The following is a 17,848-nucleotide window of genomic DNA, read 5'->3' as shown; positions in this document are numbered from 1 at the left end:
TTTAAAATACCTCTTCAACATAACCATCCTCAACTTTCTGGATCTCAAAACCAGAGTTACATCAACTAATGATATATTTAGGGGTGAGTATAGTGCGATTCGACCCAATTTTAATGAGAACCGAATTGGCTTAATAGTTCTCTTTATTGAAGTACAAAATTCCCAGTAGAAGGAAGAAAAGTTTACACACATTATAGAAAATTAACCAACCATAGTATAATTTCTAGCAACTAGAATGGCAGGAGACAGGAGTATTTTCACTTGATACATTAATAATTTAGCATTGCATACAACATTCTTAAAGCTAGAACAATTTTTTGATTAAAAAATTGTAAAACAGAAAATCACCAAATAAAAGCTACTTCAAGTTCCAATCAGCTGGAGAAAGGCTCCAAGGCAGCCTTGTGAACTTATAAGCATATCGGGTAATCTTCACTTACGAGCCAATTTTTAGAGTGATTTCTACCCAAGTGCCTGTGATTATAGCAGGCACCCTTTCTTGGATGAACCCTCATTTGAGATGGTGCACCTGGAGATGACTACAAAAGTAGAAGACTGCCTCGGCTGAGTCATCTAATTGAGAAATGGGCTGCCATAGACGTCGATTCCGAAGGTACAGACTGGATGCTTGATGTGTTGACTTATAAACACATTGAGCATCCTCCCTTGGATGTCAGTTTCAAGGTGAAATCTACCCAGTTGCTTGTAACGAGCTTAAATTACAACTGACAGTGGAATAAAGATTGTTATCCCATGAAAATTACGACCAGCCTACTCAAAAGGAACAGCTCTAGAATGGAAAATTTCCACAATATTCTACAATTAAATATAGGGAAGAATATGTTTAAAACAAATTACAGACAAAACAAGAATAGCTGCCAATAACGGTTAGCTAATAACATGAAAAGTAGGCTAATACTAACAGAAAGAACATATGTTCCTGGTTCTTTGTGCATCCCTGTCTTCATAGCCCCTCATAAATGTTCTTACTGAGAGGTGCTCTGCAGCATATGTCATAAAGGATGCCAAAATAAGGCCTCCCATTACCATCAAACCTAGCCTGTTAAAGCATATATGTATGTATTATTGACTGAAATTAAATACAGCACTGTTCACTTAACATGTAAGACATATTAAAAAAATGCCCAATCTTATAGCAAAAGCAGTATAGAAGCACAAATAAACATTTTCAAATGTGGAAGTAATGGAATGCAAGACTAAGTCGAGCACATTAAACCACTGAAAATATTTCAAAATTCAACAGAATTTCCTGGAAATAGAATCACATCAGAAACTGGGTATTTCTTGTATTGCACTGATCCAGCTCAAAAAACTATACACAGTAAGTGACTGAGAGTGTTCCTACTTGTTCACTTCACGCTTGGATTGGGAATGATCAGAGCAAAGTCAAGCAATTGGTGATAGCATAACAGCTCCTAAATGGAGGCGAAACTAGGTTTGACTGCTTTATGATATAATCTTGTATATTCTGCATGAGTAGCTGTGTTAAATGTAGATGCATATGCCCAAACTTGGGCACAACCAAAGCAGAAAATAAGGAACCAATGTGTATCCAATATCAGAATAAAGATATCTCACAAGTGTGAAGATATGAGTGGTGGAAGTATAAATTTTGTTGACAAATGAGACCATTCCCCCAAATTTTAATTTTCACATCAGTTTGATACTTCTGAAGCAGTTAGGTATGTATGGGTTATGTCCAAGATCATGCGAGGTTTGCTAACTTCTATCCATCCAAAGGATACCACAACTAAGTGGAATCATATGGAAAGTACCATTTCATCTCTTTTGGCTAACCTCTAATGTATTTAAACAGCAGACTTGACATAATGAAATCACACCAGGGAAGAATGGTCTCATTTTTTTTTTAAACCCAACACTTTATTCTCCTCGAACTTCAATTGTGAACAGATATTTGTGATAGAGTTGGATACCAGGGTAAAGATGCTGAGGATCATCAACCCTGAACCTCAACACAAGGCAAATTTGTTTAATACAAATTCTCAACAATTCTTACAATTGGGGTGTTGACTGTTCACAAATCACCTTTTCATGGAATTTCATCTCTCTCTGTTGTGAAGGATATAACATAAGGTGGCTTTTTTTCGGCACATTAAAAAAATCTATGCCCATAAAGACAAAAATGAGGTACACAGAGTAGTTCTGCTAGAATTCCCCATTGCAGTGCAGACAAGTCAATTCAATTTGAGGAATAGGTCGTTTATGCTTTGATAGAGTCCATAACAACTTTTAGAAATCTTTTGTAAACCTTACTAATGAACTAATCTAAAATGAGCTTTAGCCGAGTTCAGTAACTATGTGCATTTTCATTTATTTTCTTACTTTTTAGCTTATTTAAAAAGCAACGGCTGATCGAAGAATGATAAACCTTCTCATTCTAAAATTCTAGCTTCAATCATTAGTCTAACAAACAGATCACTTACCAGCCACAGAGAAACTATTTCAAACTAAGCTTCTAGTAACTTGGTTCATTTATCAGCTCATTTCCTCACGTGAATGAAAAAACTCCCTTATTCCTCAAATGGTGTTGTTTCATTGAAATTAAATTCTAAAAAGAAGTAATTGGAAGGTGTCAGTTTTTAGTTGTGCACACCAATGTGTTTTACTGTTCTCCAGAGCTCACTGTTCAAACAGATTACACCCATAAGGTTAAGTGAAAAATAAATTAATAGGAGAGACATCACAGGATAGCCAATTACCTGGAATGTCAAGGACAATACAATCAAGTACACACAAACACAAAATATATATCACCACTGAGCCTCTTGTGGCTAATCTCAAGCAAATGTAACATTAAAGCTTTCGAAGTGGAAGCATAGTAATGCAGCACCAATGAAACAATTAATTGAGAAATAAAACAGATCTATGGGGAGGGATAATTAGAGAGGGGAAAGGGAAGGGGATTCAACAGAAGAGAAGAAAGACAACAAGAAGAGAGAAAACACCATAAGCCACCAAAAATATTCATTCATCATCAACTGAAAATTATAATACAAAATAGGTTTAAATAGTTAAGCAACTCTAACAAGTTTGAGCTCGAGCCCATACAAGTCCAAATCTTAAGTAATAGTCCAAAAGATAAATAAAGCATAAATAAAGCGTAAATAAAATAAGTAGCGTCCGATTTCCTCATCGACTCTCCCGGGGTAGGAGAAAAGTCGACCCTGTCGAGTGGATATATCACTCTAGGCTGTCATCAATCTCCCAACCATAAGCTGAGTGGTTGGGCAAATTTCTTTCGACGTCTGTAAAAATGTGTCAATGGAGGTCTGAATCTGGTGTCCTCACCAACTCCCCTCGGGTGGACGGGAGGCGATCTGGGCGAAGGAAGATTTGCTGACTCCGATAAAACTCCAATAAATTTGGATCCAATTGCTGTAGTGTCTCCCTGGAGATCCATGCACAGTCAAAATCTGGTCGACCAACCTAACGAACAAGGAAGTGCTGAACCTCTCCATCATTAGTGAACACAGTTTCTTCATCTAAAATAGCATCAATTTTTTCTTTGTGTACTGTGAGAGGTGGTAGGAGGTTAGAAGGGGCCAAAGAATCAGGATCAAGGTCCACACAAGGAGGTGACAGAAGATCATCTGAGGGAATGAAATGGCTTTTATAAGCTACAAGGTCCTCAACATTGAAAGTAGAGTGGTAACCAAGGTGTTGTGGAATGTCAACAATATATGCATTTGGACCAATCTGCTTTAAAATTTTAAAAGGACCAACACTACGAGCTTGCAATTTGGAGGAGGATCCATGTAGAGGCCGCTCTGGCCTAATGCGAACCATAACGTAATTCCCAATGTGAAACTCAATATGTCGTTTGTGTAAATCAGCTTGGAGTTTATACTTTGCATTAATAGCTTCAAGTTGTTTATTGATCTCAATATGCAAGTCACGAAGATGATGTGCAAATGCTTCGGCTGATACTGACACTCTAGCCTGAGGGGACATAGGGATGAGATCTAATGATTTTCTAGGCTTGTACCCATGAACGGCTTCAAATGGACTCATACCTAATGAACGATTTATAGAGCTATTATACACAATTTGAGCTACAGGAAGGATCAAATCCCAATTTCGAAGGTTTTTCCGGACCAGACAACGTAATAGGTTACCAAGACTTCGATTAACTATTTCAGTTTGACCGTCAGTCTGAGAGTGGTAGGCCGTAGAAAATTTCAATTTGGTATCCATCTTATGCCACAAAGTTCTCCAAAAGTGGCTAGTGAAACGAACGTCCCTATCAAACACGATGGTTTTGGAAAGCCCATACAATTTGACAGTTTCATTAAAGAATAACATGGCAACTTTGGACGCATCCGACGTCTTGCTACAGGGGATAAAATGAGCCATCTTTGAGAAGCGATCAACAAACACAAAAATGGAATCATGTTTCTTTGTGGTGCGTGGAAGTCCCAACACAAAATCCATACTAATATCGTGCGAAGGACAATTGGGGACAGGGAGGGGGGTGTATAGACCTGTGTTCTGCTTCTTCTGCTTACTCAATTGACAAGTATTACAAGTACTAATAATCTTAGCCACGTCTTTCTTCAAGTTAGGCCAATAGAATTGACGTTCAACTTCCTCAATGGTCTTATCACGTCCAACGTGACCGGCTAACCCTCCGCATGAATTTTCCACACGACGAAATCTCGCACTGAAGTACGAGGGATGCACAATTTATTGACCATAAAGAGATAACCCTCTTCAAGTCGGAAGCCATCTGTGGTACCTGATTGTCTCCTTTGTAAATCAAGAAAGATATCTTTAAAATCGGGACATGCCTCGTAATCCTCCTTAAGTCTTTCAAAACCGATGACCTTGACACTCATGATCGACAAAAGGGAGACACGACGACTTAATGCATCAGCTGCTTGGTTTTCGACGCCCTTCTTGTGTTTTAAAACAAATGAATAGGCCTGCAAATATTCGACCCAACGACCATGCCTAGAACTTAATCTTTTCTGGGAGTTGAGGTAACGGAGGGCCTCGTGATCCGAATAAAGGATAAATTCCTGGGGTAATAAATAGTGGCGCTAATAGCGCAAGCTTGGACCACTGCATACAGTTTCTTATCATAAGTTGAGTACCGCTGTTTGGCTTCATTTAACTTTTCATTGAAGTAGGCAACAGGGTGACGATCCTGACTTAAGACTCCACATATACCTACCCCGGAGGCGTCACATTCAACTTCAAAGACTTTGGAAAAATCGGGAAGACGCATGACAGGAGCCTTCGTCATTCGCTTCTTGACCAACTTAAAGGCCTTAGCCGCTTCTTGTGTCCAATGAAACTCTCCTTTCCTCATGCACTCCGTAATAGGTGCCATAATAGTGTTAAATCCCTTAATAAAGCGACGGTAAAATGTAGCTAAACCGTGAAAGCTCCTGATGTCATGAATAGCTGTAGGCTCAGGCCAGTCAATAATCGCCTGAACCTTAGCAGGGTCTGCAGATACCCCTGCCGAAGAGACAATGAATCCCAGAAAAACGACTGTATAGGTGAAGAAAGAGCACTTCTTGATGTTAGCATATAGATTAGTTGCACGAAGGGTAGAGCAAACTTGTGTGAGCTGATCAAGGTGTTGCTCCTTAGTCTTACTATAGATGAGGATATCATCAAAGTAGACAACAAGAAACTTTCCCATGAAAGGTCGGAGAGTTTGTGTCGTTACTTGCATAAAGGTGCTTCGCGCATTACTTAGCCCAAAAGGCATGACCAGCCATTCATAAAGACCATCTTTCGTTTTAAACGCGGTCTTCCACTCATCACCGGGGCGAATTCGAATCTGGTGGTATCCACTCTTCAGATCAATCTTCGAAAAGATTGTGGCACCAACCATCATAAACGATACTTCACCGAAATCCTATTGATCGCACGACTGTCCACACACATCCTCCAAGAACCATCCTTTTTGGGCGTCAATAGGCCGGGGACAGCACACGGACTTAAACTCTCACGAATGAATCCTTTGTGAAGAAGGTCATCCACTTGCTTTTGAAGTTCAGCGTGCTCGGTAGGATTCATCCTATAATGAGGCAAATTTGGGAGGGATGCCCCTGGGACGAAATCTATGGCATGTTGAATATCCCTTAGTGGAGGTAGATGGTCAGGTAGGTCCTCCGAAAAGATGTCTCGAAACTCTAGGAGGAACAACAAGACTTCAACAGGGCTCTCTATTGTGGAGTGGGATGGAACCTCCATGACCACCAAAACGAACACAATTGAGTTACCAACAAGTGTACGCTCAAACTCCGTAGGACTAATGATGTGTAATCCCTTTCGTTCCACACTTTTCTTCGTTTCCAGTGGGCCAGCAGGCTTTGGGGGCAGTGGGTTAAGGTGAATCTTCTTTCCATTAAACACGAAGGAGCAGGAATTGGATCGACCATAAATGGTTACATCTAGGTCAAATAACCAAGGTCGTCCCAAGATGATGTGCCCGACGTCCATTGAAATAACGTCACACCATATATGATCCTTATACTCGAGAAATTGGATAGGGACTAAACAACGCTCCTTGACAGCTATGGAGGAGGTATCAACCCAAGAGACGCTGTATGGCTGAAGGTGAGGAACAGACTTCAACCCTAGATGGGATACAGTAGCCATCGAAACCGTATTAATGCAGCTGCCACTATCCACGATAACTTTATAGCCCTTATTATTAATCTTGATGTAAGTGTGAAAGATGGCATGATGACGCCAATCATCGGCATCCCTAGGCTGGGTAAGATTACAACGGACAACACCAACTCTAGGCGTATGTGGGATAAGGGGACTAGTCTGAATACAACCCAAGAAGGTATCCTCACTATCCTCCAAGTCATCAAACTCTTCTAACTTAGGCTCATAAACCTAATCCTCTAGTGGCTCGTCAACTATATCCTTACACTCTTCCAAAACTAGGGCTCGGCTAGGACACTTAGAAGCAATGTGACCAAAACCCTTACAGTTGAAACATTGCAAACGAGAGGACGTTCTTGAAACCTCAGAATCTCTACCTTTACTATTCGATGTAGGGATAGTATTAGGAGGAGGAGGTCCTAGAATAGATTTAGGGGATGGAGTGGATGCAGAAGAGGTTGCAGTGCGGGAGTCACAATGACTTCTGCACGGTGTCCTAGTCACTAACTCGTAATCCCGAACGAAAGAGTAGGCGTGGTCAAGAGTGGTGACACCTCTAAGAACAAGTTCACGTCTAAGATCATCTCGTAGGCCTTGCCTAAACCTACTCAAGGTCATGACTTTATCCTCAACGACCTGACATCTCATTCGAAACTCGTCAAACTGAGCAACATATTCGGTCACAGGTCGACTGCCTTGCGTAAGTGCGTTCCATTGATCCAGCAAGTTGCCCCTGTAAGATTGAGGTAAATATTTTTCTTCAAGGCGGCGCTTCATTTCATCCCAGTTCCCAACAGGGGGGCATGACGCCTCTCTAGGAGGTCCTCAACACTTTCCCAAAACAGTTGAGCTGTGCCAGTTAATTTCAAACTGGCAAATTGTACCCTCCGATCTTCAGGGACCCCATACCAGGCAAAGAAGCGATTCATATCTCTAACCCATTGATTGAATACACTAGGATCTAGACAACCATCAAATGTAGGGGCATCTAACTTAATATTTCGAAAGAGGCGCTACTCGTGGCGAGGGGGAGATAGTGTACCATGACGATGATATTCCCGCTCGCGTCCACAAGCTTGATTTCCCTCATCATGTCTAGCATGGTGTCAACCACCTTGTGGACGACGATGAGGTCTATTAATGGAAGCGTCAGAATTTTCAGCTTCAGTTGAGTATTGGGTAGGGTCAAGAGTGTTTACCCTAGCGGTTAGGGCTCTATTCTCTTCACGAGTAGCGGCTAACTCAGTTTGGACAGCTGTTAATTGGTTTTGTAATTGTGCCAACTGTCGGGTGATAGCTTCAATGTGGGAAGGGTCCATGGTAAGGGTACTAGCGCTAGACGCAGTAACTCGACCACTACGCAATTGCATACACAGTAACACAAGTTAAGTGAAGTGCACTACTGAGATCAACAACCAACGAGTGCCAACAAGGATAATAGTGACTGAAATTTATCTATTGTTATTATTATTATTTTATTTTATTTTTTTAGGAATTACGTATGGTCCGATCGCAAGCTAATAATACTAATACAAATAAAATAGAAAGCAAGGATACAAACGACTATTCGAAAGATCTAAACACGTGGAGTAATGTGGAACAAAGGGAGTAAATTCACGAATTTCAATCGAGTAGGTTTAAGGTCACAATTATCAAGTAACAGCAACACAAATATTGTAAGTGATCCGATTTTAAGATGAAGAACTAATATAAACCAATAATAAAGAGATCAAGAACTCCCTGTCGTCTAGTTGCCCGAACTGTTGACAAGTGGGTTCCAAATATGCTTGCGGCCCTTCCTTCGTTTCAGTTGTCTTCCACGTCAGAACTCACTTCTGTTGAATTGCGAATTATACTGTCTTGACTCTGGCTCTGTTACTGTAGGAGGTTCAAATATCAACCAATTGAACAAGAAACTGTCTCTGACTTCTCGAAATCCTTTGACAACTGCTTGTTGAAGTTGTTGTATTTTGCAAAATTGGCGGCGTCAAACTCTAAGATAGCAGCGGTTGGTGGCAGTATGAGAGGGAAACCAGTGTAGATGGAGAAAAGTATGAGTTGCAAGTGTTGTGATTGAAAGATGACTGAAGCTGTAGAATGATATGTGAATGAAAGATGAGTGGTACTTCAGCTTTGGTGGAATGTCGATGACTGAAACTGTAGAAGCTGGCTTATGGAATCAATGAGCAATGGCAGTTCACAAATGGCGAGAAGTGGCCGGCTTCTGGGATAATGAGCAATGGCCGGCCGATTGATGGTCGGCCGACTAAGTGGTGAAGTCCGACTGGGGTGCAAGTCGGCGACGGTGACGCCAAGGTAGGGACGAGCGACTGGACATCGGGGTATTGGGTGGCTTGATGGGCCGGATTGCTGCGAGATTAGGAAGTGGGGATGACGGGTTGTGGTGAGAGACGAGCCGCCGATGACGCCGGCAGTGCTAGGGAGTGGTGTCGCTGACGTTGGTGAACGGCAGACGAAGAAGAAAATCGGAGGTGATGGGGAAGGGTCGGGTCGGGTCGGATCGGGTCGGGTCGTGAGAGCTGATTTGAGAGGATTAAGGAGTTGGGCTGGAATTGATAGTTATTGGGCTTGGAAATTTGTTGTAATTGGGTTAGATAGGTTGGTTATATATTGAAAATACATGGGCTAGGGTTAAATTTATGGAACAACACTACAGATTTTTAGCAGCAGCAAAAAACGTCAATTTTTTTTTTCTTTTAAATCTAAAATGCTGGAAAGAATCTAATGGGATTTTCGAGCGTGAACAGTAACTTTTTTTTTTCGAACGACAACTAGAAAAATAGAATATGCTGCTTGGGCGCTAAAAATATTTTAATTTGTGTTATTCCAACAAATTTTGGGAAGAAATAAGAAGAAAATTTGGATTGTAGGAAAGACATTACCCAACCTGGCTCTAATACCAAATTTGATGCAGCACCAATGAAACAGTTAATTGAGAAATAAAACAGATCTATGGGGAGGGAGAATTAGAGAGGGGAAAGGGAAGGGGATTCAACAGAAGAGAAGAAAGACAACAAGAAGAGAGAAAACACCATAAGCCACCAAAAATATTCATTCATCATCAACTGAAAATTATAATGCAAAATAGGTTTAAATAGTTAAGCAACCCTAACAAGTTTGGGCCCGAACCCATACAAGTTCAAATCTTAAGTAATAGTCCAAAAGATAAATAAAGCATAAATAAAGCGTAAATAAAATAAGTAGCGTCCGATGTCACGTCCGATGTCCTCATCACATAGTAGGTATGATATACTGATTTTTTTGGACCTTACCTTTTGGTCCAATTCAAACTATACCAAAATGTATCGAGCAATGGCACTCCAAGATTATAATTTCCAACAAGTATTTCACATCGATGGAAGATGCAACATTGCTTTATGGGTCCATTTCACTTGTGACCATTTCATGGATTTCACCCGTGTCATTCATCTTATTGCAGACAATTTGGGGTTATAATTCGTGTATTCCAAATGCAACAGAATTATTGGCATATGGCAAGACAAACAAAGGAATTTGAAAATTACAAGATTTAAACTCTCAAAAGCTTCATACTCAGAATTTCAGATTGTCAACATATTTCATTTCTAGCACGAAGAAGCCCTTCAAATGAAAAGAAAAGGCATAAACTCTTTAATGGGGTTCTCATTTTAAATTATTGAGAAAAGGGTTTCTTCTCACGAAACATCTTTGATATTTTTAAGTCCTCAACAGGCATCAGGCAATTAGAAAATCTGCTGGCTTTTTGAATTAATCTTCAATAATGAAACAGTAGGGACTTCAATCTCTTTTCTTTTCTCGCAAGTTATTCATTTAATCTCCAAATCAAAAAATAAAATACAATTTACTGTTGTGCCAGTGCCCCCAGAATAAAAAAATTAAGAACTGAGAATATAAGCCAAAGAATGAGGGTGGCAATGATTGTGGATATAATTAAGAGAAGGGCAACTTAGGCAGTATAACAAATTAGAAAAGGGATAAGTAGATCATAATCAACAAGACCTTCTATAATCACATTAAATCTTTCAATAGGAGGAATGAAGAACTGATAAAGCCAAGCAAAATGATTTATATAGCCAAATCCAAACTTCATGGAAATAAGGTTTAGTTTATTGTTGTGGGGGTGTTCCGAGAAATTCTGTTATTTCATTTGATAAGAGATTGAATTCTGAAATTCTTATTTGCATTTACATCTTGTAGTTGCCTTGGGAAATATGCACTTTGGAAAGAATAAATGACACTTGAGTTGGTCTCAAGTCAAATGCAAAGAAAGCAGATGAAATTAATGGCGTACTGCATCATCTAATCGCTTAATGGCCAGGTTAAATGTCTTCAAACATAATAAGAGGTAAAAATCAGACATAACGCATACCAGTGTTTCTGATTCTACAATCTAATATATGTATGGCATGGCAAACAACGAAAAGATGATGCATAAATCGCAGCAGAATACCTTAAAAATAGAGCAGTGACCCCCAAAACAGAAGGTAAAAGAGGAGTTGCCAAGGCCAGAAATGCTGCCCCTAATCCATAATACCATGTGGTAGCGAAATCACAAGAAGACATCTGTCGGAAATGACCTAAAATACGAACAGATTATGAATAACACTGCCATTCGAAGATAACAAGAATAGTAAGCTCGGTATATCTTGCAATGTATGTACCTTTCCCAGAATCATATTCAATAGATTCAGGATGCTGGGAAAGGGACACTGATTGATTGGCCACAAGTTTTCCCCATCGGTGGACTACATGCAAATAACTTCCAACCAATAAGAAGAAAATTGTGAATGTCCATTCGTACACAAGGAGAAAACCAGTCCATGGCATTACTTGCCGAGGGACAATTGCTAGTGAAAGCACAAGGGACACCATAGCAGCCGTAAAACACACAACAACTGACATTGCACCCAAGAAAATAGGCACTTTGCTGTACGCCAAATTCGGGAACTGTATCAGTAGAATGTCATGTGAAAATTTGTCAGAAATGTTGGAAAGCTGCTGTATGACATTATTTGTAAATCAGAAAAGCATAACGGGTAAATAAAAAAGATAGCCATGGCGGGCATAAAATGAATAGTATAGACAAGATAGAATAGACTAATGACATCCCATATCTTATACACAAAAGAAAGAGGGAAAAGAACATAAAATTGTAGATTATGAAATAAGGATAATCATGCTCTTGTTTTTACGTGTTGAAACGTGATTTATGTGAAAAACTAGAAGAATAGACAAACCTGCGGGTTAGAGTTGATATTAGAAGAAGTGACTGAGGAATAACTGACTCCTCCAGACCTCAACATGTAGTAGAGGTGTCTAATATGATCAAACAGTGATCTTGTCTGTAATACGATTAACAGTTTGACACTATCATTAAAGACATTAACGAGCATTTTAATCAATAGAAAATTTTATATGCTAACCTGTAGGAAAGACCGATAATAACAGAAAACCAAGAACAGAACCGGAAGTAGAAAAAGAGATATAACTAGATATTTGTCATTTGGATTTTTGCCACCTCCGGTCCCAGGAAGAGTTTCTTCGAGCTTTATTCTAACATCCTGCAGTTTTATCAATCATGAGAAAGTCATACAATTGGTGGCAATGTGAATCTGAGCTCTGTAAATCAATTCGATGGTCTACAGAAGGAACATGGGATGCCAGCTTACCCTCCCAAGCCAAAAACAGCAACACAACGATATGCATGTCAACAGGTAAAATAGATCGGAGATAAAGAGAAAATGATATCTAGAGCACTTGATAAAAAGGATAGAACAACTTTAGGTGTTATATTGTGGAAGATGAGGAGGAAATAAAAATGACAAGCGGACGGAAGGAAAAAGCAGAAAACTAAATTTATGACAATGGAATGAGAAAGAAAATGATATACCTGCCAGACATCAACAGGTTTAACAAGCCAAGATGTCCACCAATCCCAGGGTTTTAGAGGGCCAAGCGTGTAATGAATAACGCGGAGTTCTTCCTCATCCACCATCCACTGCAAATAGTACCAAAAGGAATCAAAACATGAAAAGAACATAGATTTTACAACATTTCAAGACAGACTCTTTCATCTGAAGCATTCCTCTTAATATATATAATAAAAAGTCTGCTTTTCCCAGAGCAGAACTACTGCATTATTCAGAATCTTGGCCATTCCAAGAGGATCAACCAAGGATCTTCTTTTCCTTAAATAAGCAATCCCTCCTTCCCCAATAAATTTACTTGTTTGATCTTCACATAGACATATTCAAATTTTTATATCACTTCTCCAGACTTACCCTCCTAAAGGAGGTAGTCACTATGGCATTTATAGCTTTAGTAATATAAAACTTCCAACCGTTTTGATTTAAACAGGATATAACAGGAATTTAACATTCTCAGGGAGGACTAGTAACCCCCTACTAGATCCATTTTGACCAAAGAAGAAACATATTCTATCATGATTTTCGCATAAAGGGAGTAGCTCAAAAGGAATTCATAGAAGTTTTCTGTATCAAGATGGATGCTGCTCCTTCCCCAAAGAATCTGCTTGTTTGATCTCCACATAGACAAATTCCAATTTTTATTTCATTTCTCCAAACTTACCCTCTTAATGGAGCTAGTTACTATTGACATTTATAGCTTTAGTTCAGTAAAACTTCCACCCATTTGATTTAATGAGAATATAACAGGAATGTAATATTCTCAAGGAGGACTAGTACCCATGACTGGATCCATTTTGACCAAAGAACAACATACTCTATCATGATTTTCGCACAAAGGGAGTAGTTCAAAAGGAATTTTCTGTATCAAGATGACGAGCCAATAGCATCCATCTGCCCCCAAAATTCTCTTTCTTTCTTTATTTTGGCTGCAAAATATTATGTTTAAAAATTCCCATGATGTTGTCCTTGTCTACTTATTGTTCAATAAACCCTTTTGATGTAGGACGATTACATTTACAAATAGAACAGGAAATTATTTCTTTTTGCAATAGGATTTTCTTTTTTGTTTTGATTAATTTTTTTAGGTTTTAATTACTTATCTTTTTAAGCTATTAGGATTAGAAGATTATTATGCCTAAACAAACAAAGGCTTTAGAATTTTTCAATGGACAAGTCATTACAATATACTTATTCTCTACAATTTTTCAAGTTGATTCAATTATATTCTTGCTTCACTGATTTCAATTCCGCTTCCACGCCAAAATTGGTACAAGAGCAAGGTTTTTCTCTTGGTTGATGACCACCTATGGTCATAGTGACATGCATCCTCGTGATGACAGTCAAGAGGATTGCAAAATTACCAACCTCAGTTTAGATTTTGATGAAGGATGAATAGGTTCGAAGATACTGCTCACAAAAATTATAGATTTTGACAGCCATGGATGTTGGTCACTTCAACGAGTCCACAACACAACAACAAGTGGCTATAGATTTTTCTCAAGTCCAAGCTAAGTTCGAATCCTCACAACGAAAATTTGGAGATTTTCCCTCCTTCAACCAAACTCGAGAACGAGTTTTTTTCCAAGTGTGAGAAATTAATGTATAACAGTTCTATCACAAATAGGAAACATAATTATTTCTTGTTTATATTAGGACTTATTACTCTTTAGGTTTCTATTACTTTTCTTTTAGGTTTTAATTAGTTATCTTCCTTAAACTATTAGGATTTAGAGATTCATTTGCTTATATAAATAAAGACTTCGTAACTATTTCAATAACGAATACACTACAATAAAATTATTCACTACAAATTTTTGAGCTAGTTCGACTTTATATTTATTTCAAGAACTCCAATTCCGCTTTGCATCACTTTTCATTCCAACTAGTCCTATGTAGTAGATTTTTTTCATGGTTAGCTTCCATCAAGATGTATGCATTCATGGTTAACAACCTCAAAAGTAGTTATGTAAAAATGTTCAAAAGCCTAGGAATTGATGGAAATTCATTCCTGAAGGTGATCATAAATCTTTGTGCACTTTCTTGTCGAACATCAGGAAAATTGACAACTTGCGTATTTGAGTTGCGCTATACATTCTGACAGGAGTATAAAATAAGTATTATGTCTCTGGCTTAATGTGAAAAATGCACATAAATGACTGTTGACAATACAAGAGCAGAGTCCATTGCTTAGTTTAATACTATCTAAGCTCCCAAGCAAAACCAATATATACATGTTCACCTCTTGAAGCACTCACTTCAATCTAATCTCCAATGATTAAGGACATAATGATACCCTCTAAACAAAAAGTAAAAATGAATAAAGGAAGCATTAATGCACTCATTGGACGTACAGGAAAGGCACCCCCTCCATAACCAAAGCTACCTTGATGAGCAGCTTTTGGAGTGTATGAGGTTACTTAATAACGTAAAGTGAAAACAAGCAAATATATATTCTTATTAGAAGCAAGGGATGTTACCTTGTTAGCAAGCATGTAAAGGCCAACATCTGCATTATATAAAGTGGAAAGTCTCTCCATTTGGGGAACAGGTCTAGACTTCAAGTCATCTGGAGATGCATCTGGCTCAAAAAGGTGTGCATTGGCAAAATCGGAGTAATATGAGTTGAGAAACCCTTGGTCACCTGCTCGAGCCACAAGGAAAAGTGAGAGACTTGGTATAGAAAAGAAAAACTCACAAATAGATCTTAACTTTTTAAAGCCAGTTAACTATTCTTCAAGATTTTATTTATTTATTTGCTTCCAGTTATAGCTTAACCTATATGGAAGAAAACTTTAATATAGCATCAGCTTCCATGCACATATGCATAGAATAATTGGAATACCAATCCCATTTTGCATCCCATGTCCATGCTACATTTATTGTGAAATGAAGTGAAGTTGAAACATGTTTAGACATAAAATCATGTCGCGTAAATACTTTGGCCAGTGACCACAGTAGGTCCTATGCCTAGTAGTAATTCAATGTCTAGACAACTACACAATATCCAATACCACAATGAGAAATTCTTTATTATAAATACAAAAAGGATAAGATAATAATTTCTCTGTCTTCAATTCCATTACTACTACTCAATTTACTTCAGTACTTACTCAAAGCGTCAATGTTTTTTTTGGGGACAATATAGACCATTGTTATTTTATTTCATTTTTTACATTTGTGATATTAAACAAATTTCAAATTGTAATATTTATATGGAATAATATTCTTCAAGAGGTATATAAAAAATCAAGTAAATTTCATGCAATAACATTCAAAGAATATCAATATGACAGGTCAAGACAAAAGTATTACGTCCTTATTTAGCATTAAAAGACCATTGGCACAGGGCAAAAAGTATTACGTCCATATTTAGCGTTAAAAGACCATTGGCATGGGGCACTAACAGAGTACTACACCTCCAGTATATGAATGCAAAGTGGTCACTTTGGTCATCATGTCATTGAAAAGTTCTGCAGATGGTTCAACAACCATGACCCCGGAATTCAGCCTTTCTGAATGTTTTAAGTTGGCACAAAATTTACGACATTTGAAAAGATCTTCAATGCTCTTAACCACAATAGTATCAGCGTCAAGATATACCACTGTCAAAATTTAAATAAATAAATGAGAAGATTAGCAACACTTCACTAAACCATATACATTAAATAAATTGAACTTCAACAGAACATATCATGGGGAATTCACTCCTGCATGTTTTGGAAGCCAAAAGAACGTCATTTCAATTTTCACTCCAACAAGTTTACTTCGTCATATTTTATACTTCACAAACAGAATTTAAGACAAAGAGTCACCTTTCTTGTAATTAGTCATGTTAAATATTTTAAGCTTTGTGTAAACACCCCAAAACCTCTTCGGGCGAACTTGATTAGGATTTTGGAGTAAACTAATTGTATTCACAATCCAACCATCAGCCTGCATAACAGAAACCAAAAACCTCACATGAAATCAATCAATAGAGAAAGCAGTATTTTCATGTGCAATCTTAGCATCAATATTCAATAGCTCAAACAACCATTCTACTAAATGGAGTCACTGAGTTTTGAACCTCGAAATAAAAGAATTTAATACTAGTTTCTTCTAGTATCAAGATAGCTTTAAACAAAATCTTCGGCTTCTTGGATGGACAGGATAAAACCTAGATGAGTGGCAGTATCTTATTCAGTCCCTACTCCGCCCAACACCTTCTTCCACTGTAAAACTATATTAAAGTTATCAATTGTAATCAACAAGGATGGTATTTTCATCAACCCACTCTTGTCTATTACAGCAACCATTCCGGTAACTGAAACTATATAAAATGAGCTACTTGAGTGAAGTTTAATACACACAATTGAATCAATGACATTATAAATCACCATTCAATGCATTTCAGGATTTCCAGAATTTTGGACTTTGAGCTCCCAATTCCATCAACCATATAAAAGCATCAATAATTCTCCCAATTCAAAAGCAACAAATTTTCCAGCACCATAAACAACTTAGGAACTAACCAAAAACCTTACAGATTCAAAAAAACATATGCAGTTGCTTTAACATTACAAGGGAAGAGAAATTGCTCAAAAGATGACCTGAAGGAGTTTTTTGGCATAGTTGGAGACTCCATCAGACACCAAAGCAACCATGTCTTTGGTGGAACCCGTGTCACGAATCGATTTCCCCAGGACTCGAACGCCCAGCAAGAATTCGTCGCCATACAGAAGCGTCACGTACGCTTCTTCTGAATTCCGAGATACCAAGGCCGCTCCACCGAAACTAAAAAGTGTAATCATTAATAGTAATAGTGAACTGAATCCCAAATTCGACATACTTTAGTTAGATTGTATATAATTAATGTGGATTGAGTAGAATATTGATTTGGAAGAGAGTGAGATTAAAGATCTGAGAGAAGTGTTTGAACTTTGAGAGGTAATTCAAATAGAACCTTTTATGATGGTTCTATATATTAACATTATATTACGAAATGTGGAGAATATATTTCGTGTTGTTTCGTTTTTGTCACACTCCTCGTCCGGTCTTCCTAGTCGTCTCCGAGTTGGAGTTGCGTTGCAATACTTTGGTGGTTAACCTTAGAAAGTCATTTTTAAGTAAATTTAGTCAAAAAAAAAAAATAATATTAAAAAATAAGTTTTACTAGACTAAATGTGTGTATGATATCGAGCATAAAATTTGCATGAAAAAAAAATAAATTTTAGACAATTCAATTGTCT

General features: G+C 38.0%; 1 protein-coding gene across 3 annotated transcripts; it reads right to left on the bottom strand.

The window, feature by feature from the left end:
• Positions 1-166: 166 nt before the first annotated feature.
• LOC111405999 (inositol phosphorylceramide glucuronosyltransferase 1-like) lies at positions 167-17,586 on the bottom strand. 3 transcript variants are annotated; one of them, XM_023035158.1, is made up of 10 exons: positions 17,210-17,584; positions 16,433-16,553; positions 16,037-16,222; positions 15,098-15,261; positions 12,584-12,691; positions 12,117-12,254; positions 11,931-12,035; positions 11,355-11,691; positions 11,144-11,270; positions 167-1,060 (listed from the first exon to the last, which is right to left on the bottom strand). In XM_023035158.1, the coding sequence occupies exons 1-10, from the start codon at positions 17,444-17,446 to the stop codon at positions 919-921; spliced, it is 1,665 nt and encodes a 554-aa protein (XP_022890926.1). In that variant the 5' UTR covers positions 17,447-17,584; the 3' UTR covers positions 167-918. The 3 variants fall into 3 exon arrangements, with proteins under 3 accessions (XP_022890926.1, XP_022890928.1, XP_022890927.1); XM_023035160.1 differs by having other exon boundaries at positions 11,355-11,640; positions 17,210-17,583; XM_023035159.1 differs by lacking the exon at positions 167-1,060 and adding an exon at positions 1,087-3,430 and having other exon boundaries at positions 17,210-17,586.
• Between the last annotated feature and the right edge of the window lie 262 nt (positions 17,587-17,848).

This window comes from Olea europaea, chromosome 12 (assembly GCF_002742605.1).
Source record: "Olea europaea var. sylvestris chromosome 12, O_europaea_v1, whole genome shotgun sequence".
Taxonomy (NCBI): domain Eukaryota; kingdom Viridiplantae; phylum Streptophyta; class Magnoliopsida; order Lamiales; family Oleaceae; genus Olea; species Olea europaea.
This window is presented reverse-complemented; position numbering and strand designations above follow the sequence as displayed.

What these genes read in the sequence shown, in the direction of transcription:
- LOC111405999 (XM_023035158.1), bottom strand. Translation starts at nt 17,446, where the DNA reads ATGTCGAATTTGGGATTCAGTTCACTATTACTATTAATGATTACACTT. An exon ending in CATGACTAATTACAAGAAAG is followed by an intron (nt 16,223 to 16,432) that starts GTGACTCTTTGT and finishes AAATTTTGACAG; the next exon opens with TGGTATATCTTGACGCTGAT. An exon ending in GTCACTGCTCTATTTTTAAG is followed by an intron (nt 1,061 to 11,143) that starts GTATTCTGCTGC and finishes ATGCTTTAACAG; the next exon opens with GCTAGGTTTGATGGTAATGG.